The sequence below is a fragment of the Xiphophorus hellerii genome, chromosome 6, assembly GCF_003331165.1.
Source record: "Xiphophorus hellerii strain 12219 chromosome 6, Xiphophorus_hellerii-4.1, whole genome shotgun sequence".
Classification (NCBI taxonomy): domain Eukaryota; kingdom Metazoa; phylum Chordata; class Actinopteri; order Cyprinodontiformes; family Poeciliidae; genus Xiphophorus; species Xiphophorus hellerii.
This window is the reverse complement of record NC_045677.1, coordinates 8,469,559-8,492,824: the sequence shown is the minus strand read 5'-3', so window position 1 is coordinate 8,492,824 and position 23,266 is coordinate 8,469,559. Positions and strand designations below refer to the sequence as shown.

At 41.2% G+C, this 23,266-nt stretch overlaps 1 protein-coding gene across 4 annotated transcripts in view; it reads left to right on the top strand.

Moving 5' to 3' along the window:
• Positions 1-12,713, top strand: part of carmil3 (capping protein regulator and myosin 1 linker 3) — a 114,244-nt gene extending 101,531 nt beyond the window's left edge. For 2 of the 4 annotated variants that reach the window (XM_032565975.1, XM_032565977.1), the window contains exons 33-40: positions 1,211-1,330; positions 3,338-3,506; positions 5,351-5,711; positions 6,784-6,887; positions 6,982-7,195; positions 8,136-8,207; positions 8,512-8,616; positions 11,983-12,713. In XM_032565975.1, coding sequence (XP_032421866.1) covers positions 1,211-1,330; positions 3,338-3,506; positions 5,351-5,711; positions 6,784-6,887; positions 6,982-7,195; positions 8,136-8,207; positions 8,512-8,616; positions 11,983-12,014 — 1,177 coding nt within the window. In that variant the 3' untranslated portion in view covers positions 12,015-12,713. The remainder of the gene's footprint in view (positions 1-1,210; positions 1,331-3,337; positions 3,507-5,350; positions 5,712-6,783; positions 6,888-6,981; positions 7,196-8,135; positions 8,208-8,511; positions 8,617-11,982) is intronic. The other 2 variants (XM_032565978.1, XM_032565979.1) reach the window with 2 other exon arrangements.
• The last annotated feature ends 10,553 nt before the right edge of the window (positions 12,714-23,266 follow it).

The window sequence follows — 23,266 nt, the reverse complement described above, 5'->3', positions numbered from 1 at the left end:
TACTATAGCACATAGTTATCTTGCACATAAAATTTTGAGAAAATACATAAAAATTTATGACTGCGTTGTCTGAATACTTATTTTGTCCTCACAGGTTTTATCAGTGTTGTATAAAGTACTGAAATCTCAAAGTCAAGTAAAAGTACAAGTACCTCTCCAAAATACGACTTTGGTAAAAGTCGAAGTCACTGACTGAAATGTTACTTGAGTAAAAGTCTTAAAGTATCTGAAACGTCTTGTACTTAAGTATGGAAATTACTGTAAAAATGGATGTACTCAAGTAATGTAATGAAAAGTACAAGTAAAAAGTAAAACAAGGCAAGTGTGAATGACATTTCTTATATTTTGGTAAACTTGTCAAATAAACTTAAAATAATGTACCCAACCAAGTGCAGACAAAATTAAACCTGCTAATAAATTGTTCCAGTTTTAAAGAGTAGCACATGTTAATGGTTTGTGGTTTTGAACTTGCATGCCTTTCCTATATTCGTTAAATTTAGTCTAAATTGCTATCGCTATGGCTTCTGTCCCCCATTGAACTAGGGTGACCAGACGTCCTCTTTTTCCCGGACATGTCCTACTTTTCAGACCTAAAAAGATGTCCGGGGGGAATTTAAAAATTGTCCGGGATTTTGGTCAACTGCCTCAAACACATTACATAGCTTACAGTGCATTATAGGGCACGGCGCTGCGTGTCACGTAATCCCTGAGCCGCGTCAGTGCGGGCAGCACTCTGTACGGTGTTCTGATTTCTGATTTCCCCAACAATGGGAGAAGCGAAACAGGTGTATCCTATTGGAGGTGATGAACAAGCCCAGGCAAGCAGGCTACGGACTTTGTTCGGTAGCCTACTTGCTAATCAGTAGGTGGGGTCAAAACACTTCGTTTCTCTCTCTCGCTTTTTTGTAACGAGTAACTAAACCACACATTGAAAATGTATCGGAGTAAAAGTACGCAATTAAGTTCGGAAATGTAGTGAAGTAAAAGTGAAAGTCATCAAAAATTTTCATACTCGAGGAAAGTATGAAGTACTCCAAAATATACTTAAGTAAAGTAGTGAAGTATTTTTACTTCGTTACTATACAACACTGGGTTTTATCTTTGCAACTTCCCCTCCCCAAAAAAACAATTCCATCTAACTTTACTCTTCCAATCTTCTCTCCCGCATTCACACTTCTTCTGTCTTTTATTTATATCCCTTTTCCTTCAGTCAGCTGTCATCCCTCAATCAGGCCCAATCACTCAGGAGAAAGAAGAGGCGCAGCGTACTGTCGATTTTCTCCGGCTTCCGCAAGAACCGCAACTCCACCTTCTCCAACCAGGAGTCTGAGTGAGTAAGCCGCGTCGGAGCAGGCGACCAGAGGGACGTTTAAGCGCGCCGAATAAGCTGCGGATTGTGATGGCTGCTAAAGGAAGCCAGCCGTATGCATTCGCGACGCTTACTATTCATTAATGTTTCAGCGGAGGGAAACGTTTTCCTTGTCTCCAGCTGTTTTCGCTTTGAATTTACGGCTCTCTGTACGTTCAGGCAGGTCTTATTTGCTCCTCGACTTTTTAAAACTACGGCGTGTTGCCAAACGGAGGAAGTACGAGCCGGCAAACAATTTTTTTTCTTTTTTCTATTTTCTACTTATCGTTACCCTCTCTGAGAAGAGAGCTGAGGGCAGCACTCAGTAGGAGCTCGCTTATTAAGCTATGTCACTGGTCAAAGAAGGAAAAGGTGACACTGGATGAAGGCTCCAGTTTGTTTTTCTGCTCACATGTCTTCTCAGAATACCGGTCACGCCGTTAGCTCTGCCGGTGAACAGCACTTCTATTGAGAAGTGAAAACACATTACATAAACTTTCGAGCTAATCAGAGGGAGAATTAAAGAGGTTCGCTCACTTGAAGGCCAGGCCTTATTAATTTGTCTCTTCGAAAACAGGTGATGCTGTTTAATGTCGGATAATAAATTGGTAGACGGGATGTTTATTGCTGATTTCGCTCAGTCTTCTCTTCATTTTCACGATGGCTTTTTATACATATATATATATATATATATATATATATGTTTCTTGCAACAACTTTTGTGAAGGTTTTTACGGCATGAAGGTCGTCATACTTCTTGTATCTGTTGTGATGGTGGGTAGAACTGGGACAAAGATCAGAGGTCAAACATGACGAAGATCAACTAACCAAACAATAGAGCTAGATTTAGATGAATATCAAGCTTAAGGAATGACTATTGTAAACTTCAAAGCCTCATATATGCTGGACAACAGAGAAAATTCACAATAAGTTCAAAGTTGTTTTGCCAAATATTGATTCAAAAAGAATTGATTATTATTATTATTATTATTATTATTATTATTATTATTATTATTATTATTATATGACCGGTGGTCCCTAATACATAAAAAAAAGTTTGTGAATCACTAAAAGCCCAAAACATTAACCTTCCTTCTAATTATGATGGTTTTTAACCTTCTGACTTAAACAGTGTTTATTCTGTCAAATACTATAAACTGATTTAAAAAAAATAAACTAAACAAATTTTACTAGATTATTTAAACTGCAAAGGTGTAAGGCAATCTGAAAACAAGTCAGGTAGGGCTGAAACAATTAAACCGAATAATCATGATTTATTGATTAATGAAATAATAATCAACTAATTTAGTGGTTGATTAATTGCTAACTGGAGTATTCAGACTCTAAAATGTGCCATTTGCTGAAATATTAGCACCCTCAGAGCAATGTTGAGCCAAAACTGTTATATTTACATTTTTCATTTCAATATGACAATCCTCATGTCTGTAAATATGTTCTTCCTGGAATTCCTTAAATGGTAGTTTTAGCTTCACCTGGTCCAAATTTTGGTCAAAAATAAATCCCGTTAAGAACTTTTTGCTATACAGCTATTATTAATTTAATCAAAAAATAGTCGGCAGATCAGTCATACACTGTATTTATGCAGAGTCGAGAAAAAAGGGCTGCGCTTTTCACATGTTGATGCTAGAAGTTTACTTTTAGCTGCAGATTCACGCTTTGCTACAAATGATCAAGTATACACAATATATGTGTTGTGTATACTTGCTGTTGCTGCATTTTAGGCAATAAAATGTTTATTTTCTTATTTATAAAGTAAACCAAATTATCATTTGCATTTGTAGTATTGTGTAAAATGAACTTAAGTGGAAATTGTTTTATCCGTTTAATAGATTAATTGATTAATTGTCAAAATGATCTACATAAAAGTTGATCACTAGGCTAATCGTTGGCTGCATCAGAGCCAGTGTGCTGACCAACATATTTTTACTTCAGCTGTCACGTTACCGCTAAGGCCTTGTGTGTTTCCAGGTGCGCCTCAGAGAACGTCTACTCCATGATTCAGCATCCTAAAGACACCGGGAGGCCAGAGAGCGCCGGTCCCGGAGCAAACGGGACCCTGTCCTCACCTCTGCCAGCTCAAGGCGTACCTGCTCATGGACTCAGGGCCGCCAGCCCCCCCTGCTCCATCCAAAGACAGGTACAGTGTACCGGATCGTCCCTGGGAGCCAGCAGCTGTCGACACGCTGTCTGCTTTTGATTAGCCGGGCATCCTTGAAAGAGGGTCTGAGCTCAGTTTTAACAACAAATTATTCTGTGCAACAGCAGGTAGCAGCATTAAAAAGAATATGACCTTTGTTGTTATTATCTTAGTTCTTTCAACGGTTACACTCAGACGTGTCTAGATTTTTTTTCTACACTTTATGCCCCTTCTACAGGGGCACAAACTGGAGAAGGGTGGCACACAAAAATTGCAATTTCATCTAATTGTCCTGCAAAACTGGGAAAACAAAACTATTTATTTACCCAAAAGATATGGCTCAGTTTAGCACGCCAAAAACGTGGATTATGGGGCGTGCTGTGGTGGCGCAGGGGGTTAGCGCGCCCCACGTTTGGAGGCCTTAGTCCTCGACGCGGACCTTGCGGGTTCGACTCCCGGTCCCGACGACCTTTACCGGATGTCTTCCCCCCTCTCCTCACCCTCCTTCCTGTCTGCCTACTGTCGCAAAAATACGAGCCACTAGCGCCGCAAAAACTCTCCGGAGAAAAAAATGGAAAAAAAACAAAAAAAAAAACGTGGATTAGGACACAAGCTAATTTTTCAGGTCACACAATTAGCCTGTTCAGCTAAGGATAGCTTCACTGTATACAACTAAATTTATAGCGCCGCTTTGCTAACTCTATTCAACTTATCAACTTAAAGTCAGAGTTATTGAACCCTTATAGACAACAAAAAATTGCAAATAACTGTTTAAAAAAAACCTTTTTTGAATGTTATGCTAACTCTAGCTAAATTATCAACTTAAAGTTGCAGTTATTGAACCATTGTAGACTACAAATTGCAAATACCTGTTTAATAACTAAATTTTCTCGTTAGTAAAGAGGTTTTTTTGTACGGTAGTCTGATGCTGCTTTTCTGTATACAACTCTGTTTTTAGCACCCGCTATGCTAACTCTATTCAACTAATCAACTTAAAGTCAAAGTTATCGAACCCTTATAAACTACAAATTGCAAATAACTGTTTAATTACTCCCTTTTATTCTTTATGAAGAGAGTTTTTTTGTGTAGTAGTCTGAGGCTGCTTCTGCCATGTACAGTACATCAACTTGCCAATGGAACTAGGGATGGAAATTGGCCATTTGGCTATAATCTCATGTATAACATGTAAACGTTAATTGATATGTAATGTCCTTTTTTAAAAATATAAACTTGAAATAATCAACAACAACAAAATAATTAATGGCGGTTGTAAAAAAGGAGCAATTTTGTCATCTACTGATGGATATGAACAAGCTAACATATGTGGTGGCGAAGGCTAGGCAGGGTTGTCAAGCAGATTTCAAGAATAGTTGGTGCTTTGAAGATTATTGCATGATTAAAGAAGGAATATTAAGAACAATTAAAGCTAGGCTTTAAAGTTCGCTTTATAATCAAGATGTCAGTTTATGAGCATCCTGTTCCCACCTCTTTGGTCCCATGTGATGACAGAGCAGAGCTGCCTGCTGTGCCCACCACCTACTATTCCCAGCGTCTTTATGTCCTGGATTTGTGCAGCTGCTTGTGTGAAACATAGACATTAAGGCTTATTTTAAATCTCTGCTGCACACTCTTGCAGAACCAAAATGTCTGCTCCGACTCTTAATGGCAGTTTCTACAATCAGATTAAGTTAGAAATCTTTCAATAATTAGATATTTGGAATCATAATAGGTATTTGGTTTGTTGTCAACAAAATCTTTCCAGGAGTTGCGGGTGTGAACAATGCAAACGTTTATCTGATTCTGACTAATTGGGATTCCGCGTGCGGCCTTCCCCTGTGCTGCAGTCCACAGATCTGGTCAGCATGGTGTACAGCTGCATTGGGGCGGAAATAGAGGACTCCGACAGCAGCAGCACCTGCGACATCAAAGAGTCGTCGCCGCACAGCGCTGACGGATCAAACGCCATCTCGGACGCCCTGACAGATCCGCGGAGTAACGGACATGTGGCGTCCTCCAAACACCAGACGGACAGGCAGATGGAGACGGCCAGGCAGGAGAGGATCGTCCCACTGACTGAGTCGCGGACCGAGGCGGGAGAAGACGTCCAGAGCAGCGGCGTTGGCAGCGCCAGGCCGGAGCCGCCTCCGCACAGCACCAAGCCCAATCTGGCTGTGATAAGGCAGAGACATCTGCAGGACAGTTCAGGTACTGCAACTTCTACAGTAAGTAGAGTTTGATCTGTCAGCAGACACATTGTTGGAGACGGGACAGCCTCTGTGGTATGCAGTGTCTTGCAAGAGTGTGATTTCTGATAGATGCCCACAAGAAAGGGTGTGATTGTGAAGTATTTATGGAAAAAAAAGTCAAAAAAGTCAATACAAATGTATTATCCATTTGGACTAAGCCTTCCTTTTCTGGAATCATTTTAACTGCAATTGCAGCTTTACACGTTAAGGCTGCATTCACAATAACCCTGCTTAGTACGCTTTAATTTAACTCTTGTTTGTTTACCTAGAAAGTCCAGGTTGTTTGGGGAGGTGTGAATGCACAATCAAACTCTGATGCAGACTAAAAAAAAAAAAGCAAACTCTGGTCCGCCTAAAAACCTTGGTTCATTTGAAGTGATTCAAATTCGAATCATGTGGATGCAAAGGGTTCAAAGGATTCAAGGCTCTGCATACTTCACAGTTCCAAACTGGTTGAAATGTGAACTTTAACCTGCAGAACAACCTTCTTAGACAATGCGATTTACCTAAAGCATAGCCACGAAGAAAAGCTGTCAGGTCTAAACGTAGAGGCTTCATCTGGGAACTGTGCCTCGTCAGAATTGCTTGAAAATGTTTTAAATGAACGAGCTGGTAGCTAGATAGAGTAAAAATGATGTTTAATGATTCCAACATGATGATGTTCTCCAGATTCACAGAGTCATAGTCGAGGACTATTGGCGGTGTATTGGCTGCAACCTCCACTGCATATTGGAATGCCAAATAGCAAAATGTAATTATTAATAAGCAACAGAAATACACAAATATTTGGCTTTTGTGGATGAAATAACTTGTTTGTCTTTTGAAAATGGAGCAACGTTCTGATCTATAGTTACAGGTGGCTTGTTTTTACTTTAGCGTTTCTTTTCTTCAGCCGTGGCTCACGTCTCGGAACCCATAAAGTCTCTTTGCTTTCTCTCAGAGTTTCTGCTTCAGGGCCTTTCGTTTTGAATCAGAAACAAAGTTTTGATTGATCACGGAGTTGATGGAGTTTCCTGTGTTTTTGTTACCAGAAGAGGCAGGAATTCCAGAGGGAGAAGAGCAGAGCGAGAGACTGCAGGAAGAGAAGCAGAGAGGGCGAGGACCAGAGGGACAGCGTCCTCTTATTCCCAAAAAGGTATGTGGTAAATAAATAGAATGTTTGTTTTTTTTCTGCTGCAGGCCAATAGACATGAAAAATGGAATAAACACGTGTTATCCTCTGCTGCTAGCCCAGCGTAGACCTCCAGAGAGACAAGACCTCTCCGGAAAAGAGCAAGGCTTCACCGAAAACTCCCGCGAGTCTTGAAGAACAGAACGACGACCAGAAGAGTTCGCCTCCGGCTCGGACAGCGTCTGAAGACAGCGTGAGCAGCGAAGCGAGGAGCCCTACGGTCTCTGTGAAGCCTGGCTTAGAGAATGCCGATCCCACCATCATCAGCCACGGTAGTATTAAAATGCCGTCACATGGTCGTAGCCAGAGATCGGGACTCAAATCTCAGATTTCAGACTAAACTTAGTCTCCAAACCAGAGGTCTCAAACTTCAGGTCCTCAAGGCCTGGCGTCCCGCAACTTTAGATGTGTCTTCAAAACATGTCTAAGTATTCTAAATCAGATATGTTGGACCAGGGATGTACCTATATGGTGCAGAACAACAGCTCCCCAAGACCCTAGCCCCGTGGTCTGTGACTCAGACTGGACTTTGTTAAATAGGTTGAATACTGGAAAAAAAACTGTAACTTCTTACATTGATTGAGTCACTGCACTTCTCCTTCCTTTTTACTTTGTAAATTATATAGTACCTTAGAACATGTTTATTGTCTAGATTTGACAGTTTTAATATCGTTTTTGGAAAAGGGTCCCCTAATAATCCTCATTAAGGAATGAACAATTTAGACACAGCCATAACCCGATGTTGACTCTGTCATTACAACAGCACTCATTGTTTTTCAAACTAAAACTCTTTTTAGTTTGACTGGTTTTAAAATTAGATATTGGCCGCTATATACACCTTACTGTTTATTTTGTTACTACATCCTAGAATTTTTTTTTTTTTTTAAATCCACAGAAGCTGAGAGCTGTTTCTGTGTATCAAATTAAGTGTTTTTGAAAAATGATCACCGTTAAATGTCCACATATTTAATTGAGGTGATTAAAATTAATTTTTGAATGTCTATTCTTACTTCATCTGTACTTGATATTGTTATTATTATTGAAGATTTTCAGACATTCTCCTTATCCCAATCAGCAGAAGTCAGATTTTTCTGATTGAACAGCTTCATTTCTACTCGTACAGATAAATCCTGTTCTTAAATGAAGGTAGTAAACCATTTGGGCAGAATGTGGTGAAAAATGATGATGACCCCCCTCCGTATACACCCACAGATGAGGAAGCAGATCATAATGGATTCCCCAAAACATCCCATCACACCAGGAAGTCCAACTCATTTGACATAGGTACTGCTCCTCTGACATGGTCTGTTTCAGGCCCCCTGCTGTGGCGTTCCTTTGTGCTGTAGAGTGCATGCTGGAGTATAAATGCATCTCTCTCTACATTTGTTCAAAACAATATCGTCATGCCTTTTTTTTTAACTTTCATTTCTATACCTAATGAACTCAGCATGGGTCTGTTATTTTTGGTTTCTTCCAACCCTTTAGACTGTGCTGACATCTTATCACTCCCGCCATTTATTGCGTCCTTTTCTTTATTTTAATTCCCACACCCCACTTTGTGTATGTCTCCTGACATTTCCCCTCTCAGGCATGGAACGGGACATACCCTATGATCCAGAGAGGTCCTTAGATCTCAGATTTGCTGTGAAAAAGCACAGAAACAGATCCCTGGACTTCTCTGCTGGGACTGGGTGTATGTATCTGCTCCATTCCCTTTCTGATGCATGTGGTATGACCACTACTTACCCTCCACCCAATTTTACATTGCATGTGTTTTTGAACAGAAATTGTCCTCTTTTTTTTTTTTTTTTTCACTTTTCAATGTTTGCTGTTTTTGCTCAACCTCGCTTTTATCAAGCCCCTCACGCACGAGTCGCACCCTACACATTAAAAGCAAGGCTGTACAGTCGCTTTATAAATGATTGATCAAAGCAAGAGACCACAGAATATCATTTAAAGGGATAATCTGGCTAATTTCCAGGCATGTCTCACTTCTGTTGGCAGCCTTCGGCGAAAAAACAGACGACAGCTTCCTCATTTCCGCCCTTTTATTTCTCATGCTTAATTCTTTTATTGTGATAATTGCCAGACGAGTTCAGCTGATTCATTATCATTTTCCACTCTAAGCAGCGCGGTGCTGAAGAAGTCGACCTCGGGGTTGCTGGAACTGAAAGAATGCTAATGACGAGGCGAAACCCACTGCCAATTACCCTTGTAATCCAGAGCGGTGCATCTTAAAATTCTGCTACAGAAATCTTCAACACAGTGAGGTTGCGCATCCTTGACTTTGTAGTATTAGAGCTAATTATCTCCAGTATAAAAGGTCTGATCCCCCTCTGTGATCCGTCATATCAGGGATTCAGCGCAGTTGCAGTTGTATCATTTGCTTCAGTTATTACACTGAGGTCTCAATTTCTCCCGTTGCAGATCAATACTTGACACAACGTCTGCCTAGTGAGAAAAAAAAAAGTCACCATTAGGTTTTCCTCTGAAGACAGCCGACTTGATGAAAGCGGCTTCGTCTCTGAATGCTTGGAATTTTAAATTGAAATTCCCGCAGACACTTGAAGAAACAAAGGGAGACTATCGCCGTTTGTCCCAGACTTGTCATTTACGTTATCTAAACGTCTAAAATGTTAAGCGCTCACTGAAAGCAAGAGCAAAGAAAGCCAGTCTTTGATATGCAAGCCTAAAAATGTCAAACAACAGATCATACTCGGGATTGGTAGAAAGGTGGAAAATTAGCTTTTTGACATTTTCTTTCAAGAAAACAAACCCAGAATAAAAACATTTTGAGTGATATCGATGGATATCTCTTTATAGAGAGCCACTAAGAAATCGGCCTGCCTTCAGACACTGTTGATTTTACTCTCTTACTTAAAACTCAATCTTTTATCCAATCTGGAAACTCGTCAGCAGGTCACTCAAACAACAACACTCTTTGGTGTGGAAGTTGCTACTGAGGGAGGAAGATTTAAAGTTAGTTATTTTTAGCTCCATTGAAGCATTTAGTAATGAAGACAGATGAAGCACCAACTTTTTTTTTTCTCTTCAGGAAGCCGAATGTATAAAAGTATAAAAGTGATGTTGCTTTGTTTTACCATTTAGGTGAATCCAACCTGCTGGGTTGGGAGAAGATGACCATCTTTCAGAAGTCTAATTGTCTTGTAACGGTCGACAGGAAATACTCACTTTAGTAGCATACGCTCAGCATGCTAACTGCTGATTCAAGAGACTTTCTATTTTAACTCTAATCCTTTTGTACTTGTTTTAAAGTTGTCGTAAAATCCTCTTTCACCTGCAGAGCAGTGTCACACAAACAGACGCCTTTCTCTTACACACACACAGTGTGACATCACCTCTGATCCCCATATAAATAATTCATAATCACAGAGAGGCGTATGGAAGCTACTCTGTAGTCACATCAAACAACAGAAAAATTAATTAGCACAAAGTCTTTTAAAACATCCAGTTAGACACAGCTAGTTTTATTCAGTTTTTTTGTTGTTGTTGTTTTTTCATTTGAATGGATCTCTTTAAACACGAACAAACGTTAATGTCCCTCAATGTGTCTTGTAAAGTTGTAAATTAAATATGGTGTTTTTTTTGTTTGTTTTTTTTTTACTTTTTGAGTTATGATGTCCCATACCCTGGAGGATTTTAGTTTTTGCAAGTTTGTCAATGTTCAGTCATCAGAGACACAACTCTAACTTTGGGATCTTTCTAATGTTTGTTTGTTTGTTTGTTTTTTTATTGCTGATACTGGGCACTTCTTTTTTTTTTTGCTCATTCTTGAACAGACGTCAGGATTGGCTAAAATCTAACCTAGAGATTCAGCTTTACAAAGTCGGTGATCAGAAATCAGCATCTTGAATCTAGTATTATGTGTCCATGTGCTGCTTTAGCATAAATAGGTTGATACAAATTTATATGTCAGGTTGTCATATAAGTTTCAGATCACAAAATTATGAACTGTGACCTCGCAAAGTGAAAACACCACAAATATCATGCGATATTTGTAAATTTTGCAGCAATAACCCACTAAATCACCTTACATATTTTGCTATGCCTACACTCCGTCTGCATTTATGAAGATTCTCTCACCTCAGCATGTCAAATGCTTGGAGTAGCCCAACATGGAGCGGTCTAGCTACTTAACCGGCTTTAAGTATGTGGACTTAACGCAATCAAAGACCATGAATAGAACATTGAGTTTTCATCCAAAGAAAGTCAGTTGGAGGGTAAAAATGTGACATGGAGCAATTACTCTTTTTTTTCTGCATTATAGCGCTGTATGGTGTACAACATTAATCCCAGTATGCATTAACTACACAAAATGGGAGCCCATGAGAAGCCACACATTTACCTCATGTATATAACAGGGCTTGATTTTTTTATTTTAGTTTTTACAAAATCTGCTTAATTCCCTCTGATTTAAACTCCAGTGCAACATCATGTTTAGGCTTAGACAGCGTTACACTTTATACACACAGGACATCAGTGTTAACGAGAGGATAGTGTTTATTATGGGCGAGCCAGTCGATTGCAACCTAATCAACCTGCATGTCACTTGCTAAAGGCATTACTGGAGGCGGAAAATTGCTCACAAAGACGTCGCAAAAGAAAACTGTCCTTTAATTAAGAAGCTTTGGAAGATAGGAAGGAAGCATGGGAAGCCGATTTTGGCTCGAGCTCAAGGTTTCTAAATGTCAGACTGTCATTGTCCGAGGAAAGACTTTCAACAGAGCAATAAAAAATGGACATTTTATTTATTGTCATGGTCATGCATCCCATTAAATGTGAGTCCTTGGGAAAGAAAGCACTTCATTAGCAGGAGTTGGTAACCTTTCACCAGATCGGGATGTGAAGCACCACGAAATCAAAACCTGAAGCCCAGACGGCTGGGCATACTGTTACTTTAAACTGTTAGAACCTTTTGCTTTTCCACTTCTGCTTTTGTAACAGAACCCTTTCTGTGTTGCCTATAATTTGATCCCTTAACAATACAATTCAATAAGTCTAGCTTTCATTCCATCTCGCATTGCATTTTCTCCTGCAGGTTACGAAGGTGGTAACGGAGACGCATTATGACATTACCTGGGGACGGAGAGGACGCTGCTGGGAAGGAGAGACTGGAGAACGGAGAACTGGAGTGAGACGAGCTTTTAACACCCCACTCCCACGGACTTGAACTGAAAAACGGATTCATCAAGGGGATTCTTCGCCATTTCATCAATCTGTTGCTGAAAGTGCATGTTCTGTATACCTTCCTTTTAACTGCTTGCACTCGTTATGGTTTCTCTCGCGTAATGAGAAGATTCTGTCACACACGCGCGCAGTAGTTTTGTTCTCCAGTAAGCTCAAGGGAGTTTTATGCATTTAATGTTAAAAGATGTTTCCTCATCGCCTTCCCCCACCTTTTACTGACAATCTGTGATTACTAAAAGTGAGTTTGTACTGTATTTATTTTAATGAGATGTAGATCAAATGCACTAACCATTGTGGTACCGCTATTAGTTCACAATCAGGATTTAATTTATGATAATAGAATATTTGATAACTGTGTTTGAGTATGCTGTTTTTTCGTTTCTGTTTGGGGTTTTTTTTTGGTGTATGCTGATGTTGATTGAGAAACTTGTTACCATGAACTTAGCTCTCTCCCATCTCTTCAAGAGTATTTAAATCAGCCTGCGGGTGGTTTTAATTTGATTTCAATTGCTGGAAAATAATTATATTTTCTAAAAATGCTTCTATGAATCAGAATAAATAAAATTGAATTAATAGAAGGAAGCAGTGCGTGAAATGTCCAACTTGTTAAGTTTTCGCTTGTTTTCAAGTCTTACCGGGTTACAGAGATCCACATCTACACATAAATGCTGTATGCTACAAAGCGGAAAATATGGAACTACAAGAGTGCCACTAAAATTACATTTAAAAAATATATATAGATAAATCAAATGTTAGGATTAAAAAGACAAAATGAGTGCAGAACTATTTTTTTTTTGTTGGTCAAAAAAGATATTTCCAAAAAAATGTTTTTTAAAACAAAGCTTGACAAACGAGTACATCTGAAGAATTGCAATATTATATAGTTCAGTGGGATTTTTTTTCTCACTCATTTCAGAAAGCAAAACTGATACAGATTTATTACACAACTATTTCAAACACTTATTTAGATGGTTATGCCTTATGCAACTGGTATGGAGGCAATTAGCCCGTGGTTCTGCTGAGATGTAGTGGAAACCCAGGATGCTTTGATTGCTGCCTTCAAGTCATCCACATTGTTGGGTCTCATCTTCCCCTGGACCAATATGACATGAATTATCTATGTAGCCAGTTTGCTGGCACAGTAACTTGCTTGATTGGCACGGGGAAAGAGGGTCAAATGAGAAAAGAATAACTTACCAAAATCAGGTCTTCTATTCCTTTTGATAGATGCTTAAATTTGGCAACAACACCTTGGAAAACCATTCGCTTGTCATTTGAGACCCGATTTTAGCAGCACCTTTTAAACGGTGCCGCTAAAACGGATCATACTGGTAGTGTAATGGTTTAGAGGATATTTTTGGCACACATTCAGTTACTAAGTATTTGGGTAACTGTAAGATAAAATATTTAACTCACTCTCAGTATTATTGCTGATCAACGTCCATCCCTTTCTGCCCACAGTTTGCCACCTTCTGGTGGCTCCTTCCAACAGTACAACGCACCTTGCCAAAAAACTTAAATCGCCTCAACTTGATTTTTTTACTATGAGCTCACTGTATTCTGGGTCAGTGTCCACAAACCCTTAAAACGTCTTAAATTCATGTATTGTTAAATTAAGGCCTTGAATTGTCTTACATACAGTACATAAAAAAAAAAATACAAGTTAGCCTTAGATACGTTAATCACAGGTCTTACATTTTGTCGTGGCAGAACTTTTTAATCTCGTATATTCTATGTTTGTTTTTTTTCTCGCAGGACTTTTCTGTCAGGCTAAAGTTTGAGTCGCTCACACACACACACACACACACACACACCCACACACACACACATCTTCATTGCGTTCTGTGACTCCGGGCGGTTGTGGGAACCAGTAACTAGCTGCTAATATACCCTTGATAGCTAGGGTAGCTGGCTAGTTTATTTTACAACAATTTCTTTTGTATTTTTCTGTCACAATACAGGTCTTAAATTTAATTCATAATGGTCTTAAAATGTCTTAAATTTGAGTCAATGAAGCCCACAGAAACCCTGATATTGAGATGACTTCCGCAGTCAAGATATCCCAGTTGGATCGAAGACCTTGAGAACATGGTGGAATAAGATGTTTGCGTCACAGATGAACAGATGCTGTCCCGTCCATGTGGATCAAAATCTTGGAGGAATATTTGCATCTGTTCCATGGAGAATTAAGGCTGTTCTGGAGGCAAAATGGGGTCCAACTCCATACTAGCAGGGGAACCTAACCAGAGAGGCTGGCAAGTTTAAATCCAAGGGTGAGTTCTTGAACTTATGGATATCAAAATGTCAAGCAACTAATGTTTAGAAAATGTAATGTCCACAGTTGTTGAAGCTTCACCAAAAGATAAAAACGGTTTAAAAACTGGAATAAAGTGCGGATGGTAGTAGAGGGTCCTCTGAAATGAGTGTTTCCGCTGTTGTACAGCAGGTGGCAGCAGAGACTGTGACAATTTGGCCAGAAACTCTCAGATTCAGAGTTCTTTAATGTGGCTGCCCAGACTCGGTGCTCCATCAATACTATCGTGGATGAATCAGTGTTTTGCGATCTGATGGAGACTTGGTCGTGCTGTGTTACCGACAGCACGACCACGATGTATTAAACATTCACGTGTCTGGCATGTGTTTTTGCAGACGAGCACGTGTTTCCTGCTCCCTATGTGCATAAGTGAGCCCAGGCGTTTGGACGTCCATCAGCCTTTTCCCAGACAATGACGATCCTCCTGACAATGAGGAGCTTTTAATTCCCTCCATGCAGTCACCTGATCTCCTGCACTGCCAGGCCTCATCGCAACCATGGGTGTAGCATTCACATCCTTCGTGTCCTCAGATAAGCCCGTTTAAATCCCTCTTTGTCTCTCCACACACACACTCACACACACCCATATGGTGCCCGTTCAGCACGCCATATGCTCAGGTGAACACTTCATCACAGTGTATGTAAACCTACACGAGCGACACACGCATTAACATAAAGATGATCTAATAAAGCTGTTTTTTTGTTTTTTTTTAATAATTCACTCAGATGGTGTGAGGTTGGCTCACACGCCGTTCGCTGAAAGGTGTGTGTTACGTGTGTTTAACCGAGGCAAGTCATTTGATCCCTCTACACAAACACTGGTTGTGTGGTAATGAGTTTATAAAAGCTGGCGTTGCACCTGCTGAGCAGCACTACACCAGGTAACAGCCTGTTAAGTCCAAAAAATAAAATAAAAGGTTTGTATCCTGACAAGCCTCTCTGTTCAGTAGTAATACACCTGACAAAAGACGTCGGCTTAGCGTCTGAGCCAAAATGTTGCCCTTACACTTTGGTACTGTCATCATAAATGTTACATAGTGCAATAATCCTCTTAGAAACACCTAAGCGCTGGCTTATCTACATGCGGACAAGCAGCTTTTATCCAGGAGTTCTGAGCAAGTCGGTGGCAGTAATGTAAACGGAGGAAGAGTGAACTTGAAGGCTGCCATGTTCTTATTTATGCACAGCTGTGTGAAGACCAGTCTTCAAATTGCTGGCTGCAAGCTCTAGTCAGGAGGGCATATTATGAATCAAGTAGCTCACTAAGGGAATGATAAAAAACAGTGCCCTGCAAACATGTTCATATTTTGTCCTGTTGGAACAACACATGTCAGTGCATGTTTTGAGGTAAGCTAACAAAATAACATCCTATATAAAAAGTCATATATATGTGGCTTTATCTTTAGCCCCATTTTAGCTGATACCCCGATAAAGGGTGGCCATTTATCCTGAAAAGTCAGCTAATTGGTTAATAGGACCCGCCTGAATCTGCTGGTTGATCATCCCATCCAGTTGTTTGGTGAAGGCCTTAGAGAACAAAAGCCTTCATGAGCTTTTTTCCCGTGCTTCCCCGCCTCGGAAAAAACTACTTGATCGCAGTTGATCGTAGTAATTGGCAGAGAAGTGCATTCATTATCATTTATCAAACAGGATAGGATGAAGGCTGTGGAGATGGCAACGGATGATTTGATGAGGGACGCTCAGGGGACGCCTCTGCTGATGAGGACGATTCTGATGTTAGTGTTTCAAGTCAGCTACAGTGGAGGTGATGAAGGTCCTGAAAACAAGGGTGCTGTGACTGTCCGAGGGAAAACAGATGATGCTCTGTTGCCGGTGCTCTGACTCTGGGCATGGTGGTTACTACCATATATACTAGTAAATATCCCAATACTAGCTTGACCATGGAAAATGGAGTGCATGCTTGGAGGCTGGCCTTGAGGGACATGTACTAGCATGCATTGTGCTGAGAAGAAAGTTTGGGAGTGGGAACACCGGTGGTATGACTTGAAAAAGAGTAAAAGTTGTTTCCTTACATTTTTGTAGGGTCATCTGTGGATTTCAATGTGGCGTACCTGGCCAGAAGCTAACGCTCTTTTGGGAGCAGTCTGGTTCTGGTCCTGGTTCTGAAGGTCTGTAAACTGCTGTTTATCTACTGACCCAGAATCTATGGAGAGTGAAGAGCTCTGCCAGTGGAACTATTTTCCCCCCTCAACATTAAGGAATCATCGACTTAAAACAAACTCCTTTTTCTTACTGAAAAGTTACTTGTCGGTATAGGTGTTGTTCTGCTAGGACTCGGCCAGGATCACACCCCAGACAGAGATGGGACTCTGTAAGATCTTCCTCCCAGCACCAGCTGCCTGTCAGGCAGGTTCTTTAAGAAATCGTCGGCGCACCTCCACCGCCTCCTGAAAGCTTTATTCTCAAACGTGAAGCTGTTCCCCATCCGGTGCGGATCACGTTTGATGTCACTCTGTGTGTCTGTTATGTCCAAAAAGGGCAAGGCCCATTTGAGGACACGGAGGCAAGAATGAGGGTTCAAAAATTATTTTATTTTAAAACTCTCTTGAACTTTTCTTTTGGTTCAGCTGCTTTGATTTTCTGTGAAGAAAAAAAAGAGAGAGAGTTAAATACCCTCAGTCCCCCGTGTCCCAAAAAAGGAGAGAAAAAAAAAAAATAAAACCCCAAAAGTATTAACAGAAAGTTGGACCTGGTGAGCCGATCAAAAAGAACAAAACGGTACAGCAGGTGGCCAACCCTATACAAGGCCGTCGAAGCCCCTACTAGTACCCGACTTAGGCAAAGAGATCAACTACAAAAGAAAGATTGAAAACAGGACAACCGGCCCCACCAGGCCAAAATCACAACGAAAAAGCAAACAAACAAAGGCTAACAAAAACTACCGCATGGCAGGCTGGAGACGTCAGCTGCGGCCTACAGCTACTGGAGCGTCAGGACACAAACCCCGGTGGTGATGGTGGAGCGAGCGGAAGGGCGGGTCTCTTCACACACGTCGAAACCCAGCTGATTTATAGCCGGACCAACAGCCACAACTTAATGTAATCAAATTGATTGCCAAAAACAAGAAATTATCCAAACTCCAAAATATTAAGAAAAAACAGAAAGTCATTCAACTAAAGTCTATAAACAAAACAATCCAGAGAAATAGACAAAAAAATAATTAGAATGTGCCCAAAGCGCATAACGGTGTCCACCTTGGAAGATGAGACATTTGCTGAATATCTTCATTTCACTTGTAGCAAAGGGCGCATCTGCAGATAAAAAACAACATCCTAACACATCTTGGTTTTATCTTAAATGTAAAACGTAACCGTTGTGTGCTGTGTGACCCTTTAGAAATAGAGTTTGCACAAGTTGCTGTCAATAGAAAGACAAACATAATCAAAATAGACTGTTTCAACATTAGCATCCTGTAATTAGAACTGCTAAGTGAACCAGACAGCCCATAAACCCAAATGCCTCCGTCTCCCTGCCATGTCTCTATTAGCCACCCTTGGAGCTTCTTGAACAGAGAACAGAGTGTGACACAGCCCGGCTGAACGCGCTGTCCGGATTCCTCCGGCTCCCTCCGGCTCCCTCCGGCTCCAGTCTCCAGTCTGCACGGCTCAGTCATCTCCCCGTGACACAGCTGTCACTGTGTTTTTCCTCTCAGGTTCAGAAAGCCCTCCCCGCTCAGGTTGACCCATCTTTCCGATCTGAGGAAGCGGGTTTGGCGCCTTCCACGAATCACTCTTTGGCAGCAGTTGTTTGTTTTTTTCCCCCCCTTTAACACCATTTTCCATCATGCCATTTTGCCTGGCTCTGAACTCTCTTCCAACATTTTCCATCGCCTCGCTCTATCACACTCCGACCCGCGTGTTTGTTTCCCTAAAAGCAACTCCGCCTCGCTGCCAGCAATTGGAGTAGATTAAAGCGGTGTGTGTGTGTGTGTGTGGTGGGGTGTGCTTGTGTGTGGGTGTCTGCAGGCCTCTTCTGTTTTGGTGTGTGTTTGCATTTTGGAAATGGAGGCCAGCACCACAGGTTGAGGAATGATGTTAAATTCAGTGGCGATAGGAGTCTTTGGTAGACGACGGATGGCTGGAGGTTCAAGAGGCCTCACACCAAGCGTCAAGACTTCTGTTTCAGGTTTCCTTGTGTTGTGGAAAACCTGCTGCCTCGTGTTAAGTACATATTCATTTTACATATGTCAAAATGTAAAGGAATTAAGCTCACTCTTAAATCTGGATTTGAGGTGCTGTGAACTGTACTCACCATATTACAAATTTCTTAAGTTCCAGCATTTTTTGGTTACAGTTGCATAAAAAAATCTAATCAAAACGACTTTACGTGGAAAAAAAAGTGAGCACAAATAATTTTGTTTCGATTCTAAAGCTTTGTCACTCAGTGACTAAATGAGTTGGTCATTTGGCCACAGGCACAGCAAGACGGTCAAAACTCCTGCCTACTGAACAATAGACTTGATTTCAAAGCTTTACATAGACCTTGTTTAGTCGAGTCAGTTTGTTGGATTCATTTAAACCTACATATTCCCATGGTTATACGAAGACTGAGAAAAACTACCGAGAGTGATGATGGTCCATGGTGGCTTGTACTTAAATTCATCAATTTGTTTGGTTTCCCAAAATGTCAAAGCATGAATTTCAACTCATAGGCAGCTTTAAATGAGGTATTATTGTAAACTAATTGCATCCATTTTTCAGTGATACTGCAGTAACATTATATATATATATATGTGTGTGTGTGTGTGTGTGTGTGTGTATTTAAGTGTGTATTTACATATTTGCCCTTCACTGATGGAGTGACTCATGCGTTTCAATCTAAAGTGTTGCTGAACAGTCGAGCTTTTTCAGGTTGCGTTCTCACTGACAGAAAGTGATCAAGACAGATGAGGACTGGATGTTACTTTATTTCTATAAAATTATTATGTCACCACAACATTAATAAAACCAGTCAAATACCTCCGGTTGCTTTTTTTTTTTTTTTTTTTTTGTGAGTAGGCGCCAGTCAGATCTAAATCAGATCCCGGACACCATTTAACTCTGAACCAGTGACGTGCGGGCAGAGCCTCAGCTGTCATCATGGAAAAATTATATATAATGATAAAATAATTTTACTTAATATTACCCAGCAGCAGGTCACCTTTCGCAGTAAGTGAAGAACGGTCATTTAACGTTCTCACTTTGTATTTCCCTCCGGCTCTGCTCTGTCTTTCCTTTTCCTTTTAAATACACCCGGGTCAGGTAATAACTGGAGGGCCAACTTCGTTCCTGATTTTTTTATTTTTTTTCAGCCAGGGCGCGTGACTGTGACGTACGCCGAAGTCTCCTGCGGTTTTTCCTGCTGATTATTCCTGCGAGCGTCTTTCGGCACATTAACATGAACATGTCATGTCGTTCTAGACTCGGATCTCTTGCGTTTTCAGTCTTTTGTTGAGCTGAAGCTTAGAGTATGAAACTACCTGTTTGTTGCAAGCCTGTGTGAGCCAGTTTTCATGCTTTAAACGAGGAACTTGCAAAAACACATGAAGCTGTAAAGAGGATAGATGCACGAGGGATGAAGTCTGAAATACTTTTTTCTTTCCACATGCCATAAAATCCTTGATTTTTGATCGTCTTTCTAAAACAATGTGTTCTATTCAGCTAGATCTTTTGGACGGCAAAAAGAGAAACCCAGAAGTTTTTGCTCTTTTCGTAGAGAACAGCTCAAACACATTGTGTTGGGGTGGGTGTGTGTGTGTGTGTGTGTGTGTGTAGGTGTGGGGGTGCGCGGGGGTGTGTGTGTGTGTGTTTTTTTTTCTTGAGAAACTTCCCGGGGAGGAAGTCACATCACACATGGAGACGAGGCTGCCCAGAGCGGGAACCCGGCTCACTGGGGCAGCAACAAAAAGGTTTAGTGAAGCGAAAAGAAACTCCAGGAGCGAAACATACATTAAGAAAAACAAAACACTTTATTTCCATTAAAAATGACTTCATGCTGCAAATGTAGGTAAACTCTAAACTGTGACCCCCGGTACTAAAGCTGGTGAAAACAGCTTGGAATCGGCCTCAACTTCTTCATCAGTTCAGCTCGAGGTCAATGTGTCTAAAATTAAACACAATTAGTTCATTGTTGTGCATGTGATGTTTCTGTTCTTCCCGTCACGTTTTGGTTCTCGGTTTTCTTTCTTCATCTGGGCTGTTGGAGGCTTCCCTCTCGTCTCCTCTACACCGTTTCTGATCTCTGCTCCCCCTGCAGCAGCAACAGCGGTGCGGTGATTTATGAAATTCAGACTAATACGTATAGTTGGCCTCAGACTTATTTCTTAAATAAACGTGTTTCGCTTTTGGTAAACAGTGGCTTACAATGTTTATTTTAGACATCTTTTGAATTTTATACGTTTTTGCCACATTCAAACCACAAACCTTAAAGCTGCAGTGACTGTTATAAACACATTTTTGATATATTAAAACTCTCACCATGCCATAATGTATAATATGAGACAGATATTCTGTGAAAAAAAATCTACTTCCTCGACTTCCTCCTTGTGGTTCTACTGCCATCTGCAAAAAAAAATCCACTGTCAGAAACAACCAATCAGAGCCTGGAGGAGGGACTTAGTGTTGTCAATCATCCTTGTGTATGTTTAAGGTCCAGGTAATGTGTGCAGTGATGGATTTCAAGCATTGTTTTGGATGTAGCTTTAATTTTTAAACGAGACTTTTGATTTTTTCTTTTTTTTTCTTCCATAGAGACATTTGTTCACTGTTTGCTAGCAAACCTCTGAGGCTTTCACTGAACAGCTGGATTTATACTGAGATTAAATCGCACATATTCCATTTACTAATTAAGTGACTTGGAAAGCCAGTTGACTGATTGATTGCTGAGCTCTATTGGGGGTATTAGAGCAAAACATGAAAAGTTCAAGAGCTGGTGAAATACTTCTAAAGTCACCGTGTGTTTCCTCTCAAATAAAATTCTCCCGCTCACTTTTGCTAAACGCTGGCAAAGCGGCATAGCTTGTTTTCAGCTTGCCCCGACTCCTACAAAGTGCTCTGGGAGCTCCCTCCGTGACCTTGTTCTGCTCCGCAGCCAAAGAGCACATAATCACCCCCCTCCAAAGAAAGAATCAGGGCAGGATTGTTAAGCCTCAGTGAGACTCAGCATCACAGGGACAGATGGGTGAAAGAATGAACAAACATTTATTCATTCTTTTGTCCATCTGTCATTCACACACACTATTGTGGATGTGTTTGCCAAAGTGGGCGCTATGATGCATCCCACCACCACACTGAGGTACACTGAAGTTGTTCTGATGATGCAATAGATGAGATTGCTAAAAATAAATGTTTATGGTGGTATTGTTTGTTTTAAATAAGAAGCCCACAGATTGTTAGCTGTTTTTTTTTTTCTTACCTGCTCTTTCTTAGAGTCTATTCTCTTTCTTCCCTTTTACAGCTGCTTTTTGTGTGTTTTATCCTGGTCGACCCTCTTGGGAACAAGAGCTCCCTTCACCTGCCTGTTTGTTTAAAACGCCTGCCTGAGCCCACCGAGGCGAGTCGTCTTGTTTGCGTCGTGACGCGGGCGACTTGCCGATGTCTTCGAATGTTTGTTGCCCAGGTCTCCTGAGAGACGCGCTGTCTCGTCTGAATCATCGGGCTTGTCAGTCACAGGGTGGGCCTGGTGAGCTCTGAGCTGCGAGTGATTCAGGAATCCCGTGGAGGCAGCTTGTATAAATATGAATAATAGATTGCCGTTTGTTGATTATTGGGGTGATAATTGTTCTGTTTATCTTTTTCACTTTTTTTAAAGTTTCGATTTGGCCTGTTAAAACAAGTTTACATTCATTATGAGTTTCCCCTTAGTTGCTTTACCTATTTTAGATTTGCAAAGTGAAGAAACATGAAAAACAATCTTTTCTTCTGAGCAAATGCAGTGATGTTCACTGTATGTAAAATTAAGATGTAAAATTCTTAATTTCATAGATTTTTTTTACTCCGCTTTAGCTGGTGGGTTTTCAGGTTATTGTTTGTATTGTTTGTAGCCAAATAATTTCCTTTGGGATTAATAAAGTATCTATACCTAGCTAACTAGTTTCAAATGTTGTTAGCAACATTTGAAGCTAGCATTTGACAAGAAGTTGTCGAATGTGTCAGGATCTGTGTTTTTCCGTGTTTAGTTAGAGTTTTTTGTGTCCTTGAGTCTCTTCGTTGTCCTGTCCTCCCCTTGATTGTTCCCAGGTGTGTCTCGTTCTGTGATTACCCTCCCGTGTATTTAACTCCACCTGTGTTCCTTGTTCCTCGTCGGGTCCTCGTCAATGTTTCGTCAACGTCAATGTCTAGCCTTGTTGTCGTCAGTTTGTCCATGTGCCTGCTGCTCGTTGTTAGACTTATTTATTATTAAAATTCATCATTCATCATACCTGGGTCCGCTGCGTCTGCCTCACCACCAACACCGCACCGCTTCATGACAGTAGGACCCGACCAGACCGAAAGGTGAGGCTGCTATTATGGACCCAGCTGGAGTGCGGAGGCGGAGATCCGGCAGGGAGGACAGGGCGCTGGCTGACGCTCTCGCCGAGCTGCAGCGGGAGCTTTTCCGAGGGACAAGACTGGTGTTGGCGCCCCCCGGATTCGGCCCGCGTCGGTTCCTCCGTCCGGGTAGTCAGCGACGTGAGCCGCCGGTGGAGCCGGCCCCTCGTCGCTTTCCGGAAACACCACCTCCGCTGCCTGCCCGGAGACAGCGACGTGAGCCGCCGGTGGAGCCGGCCCCTCGTCGCTTTCCGGAAACACCTCCTCCGCTGTCTGCCCGGAGACAGCGACGT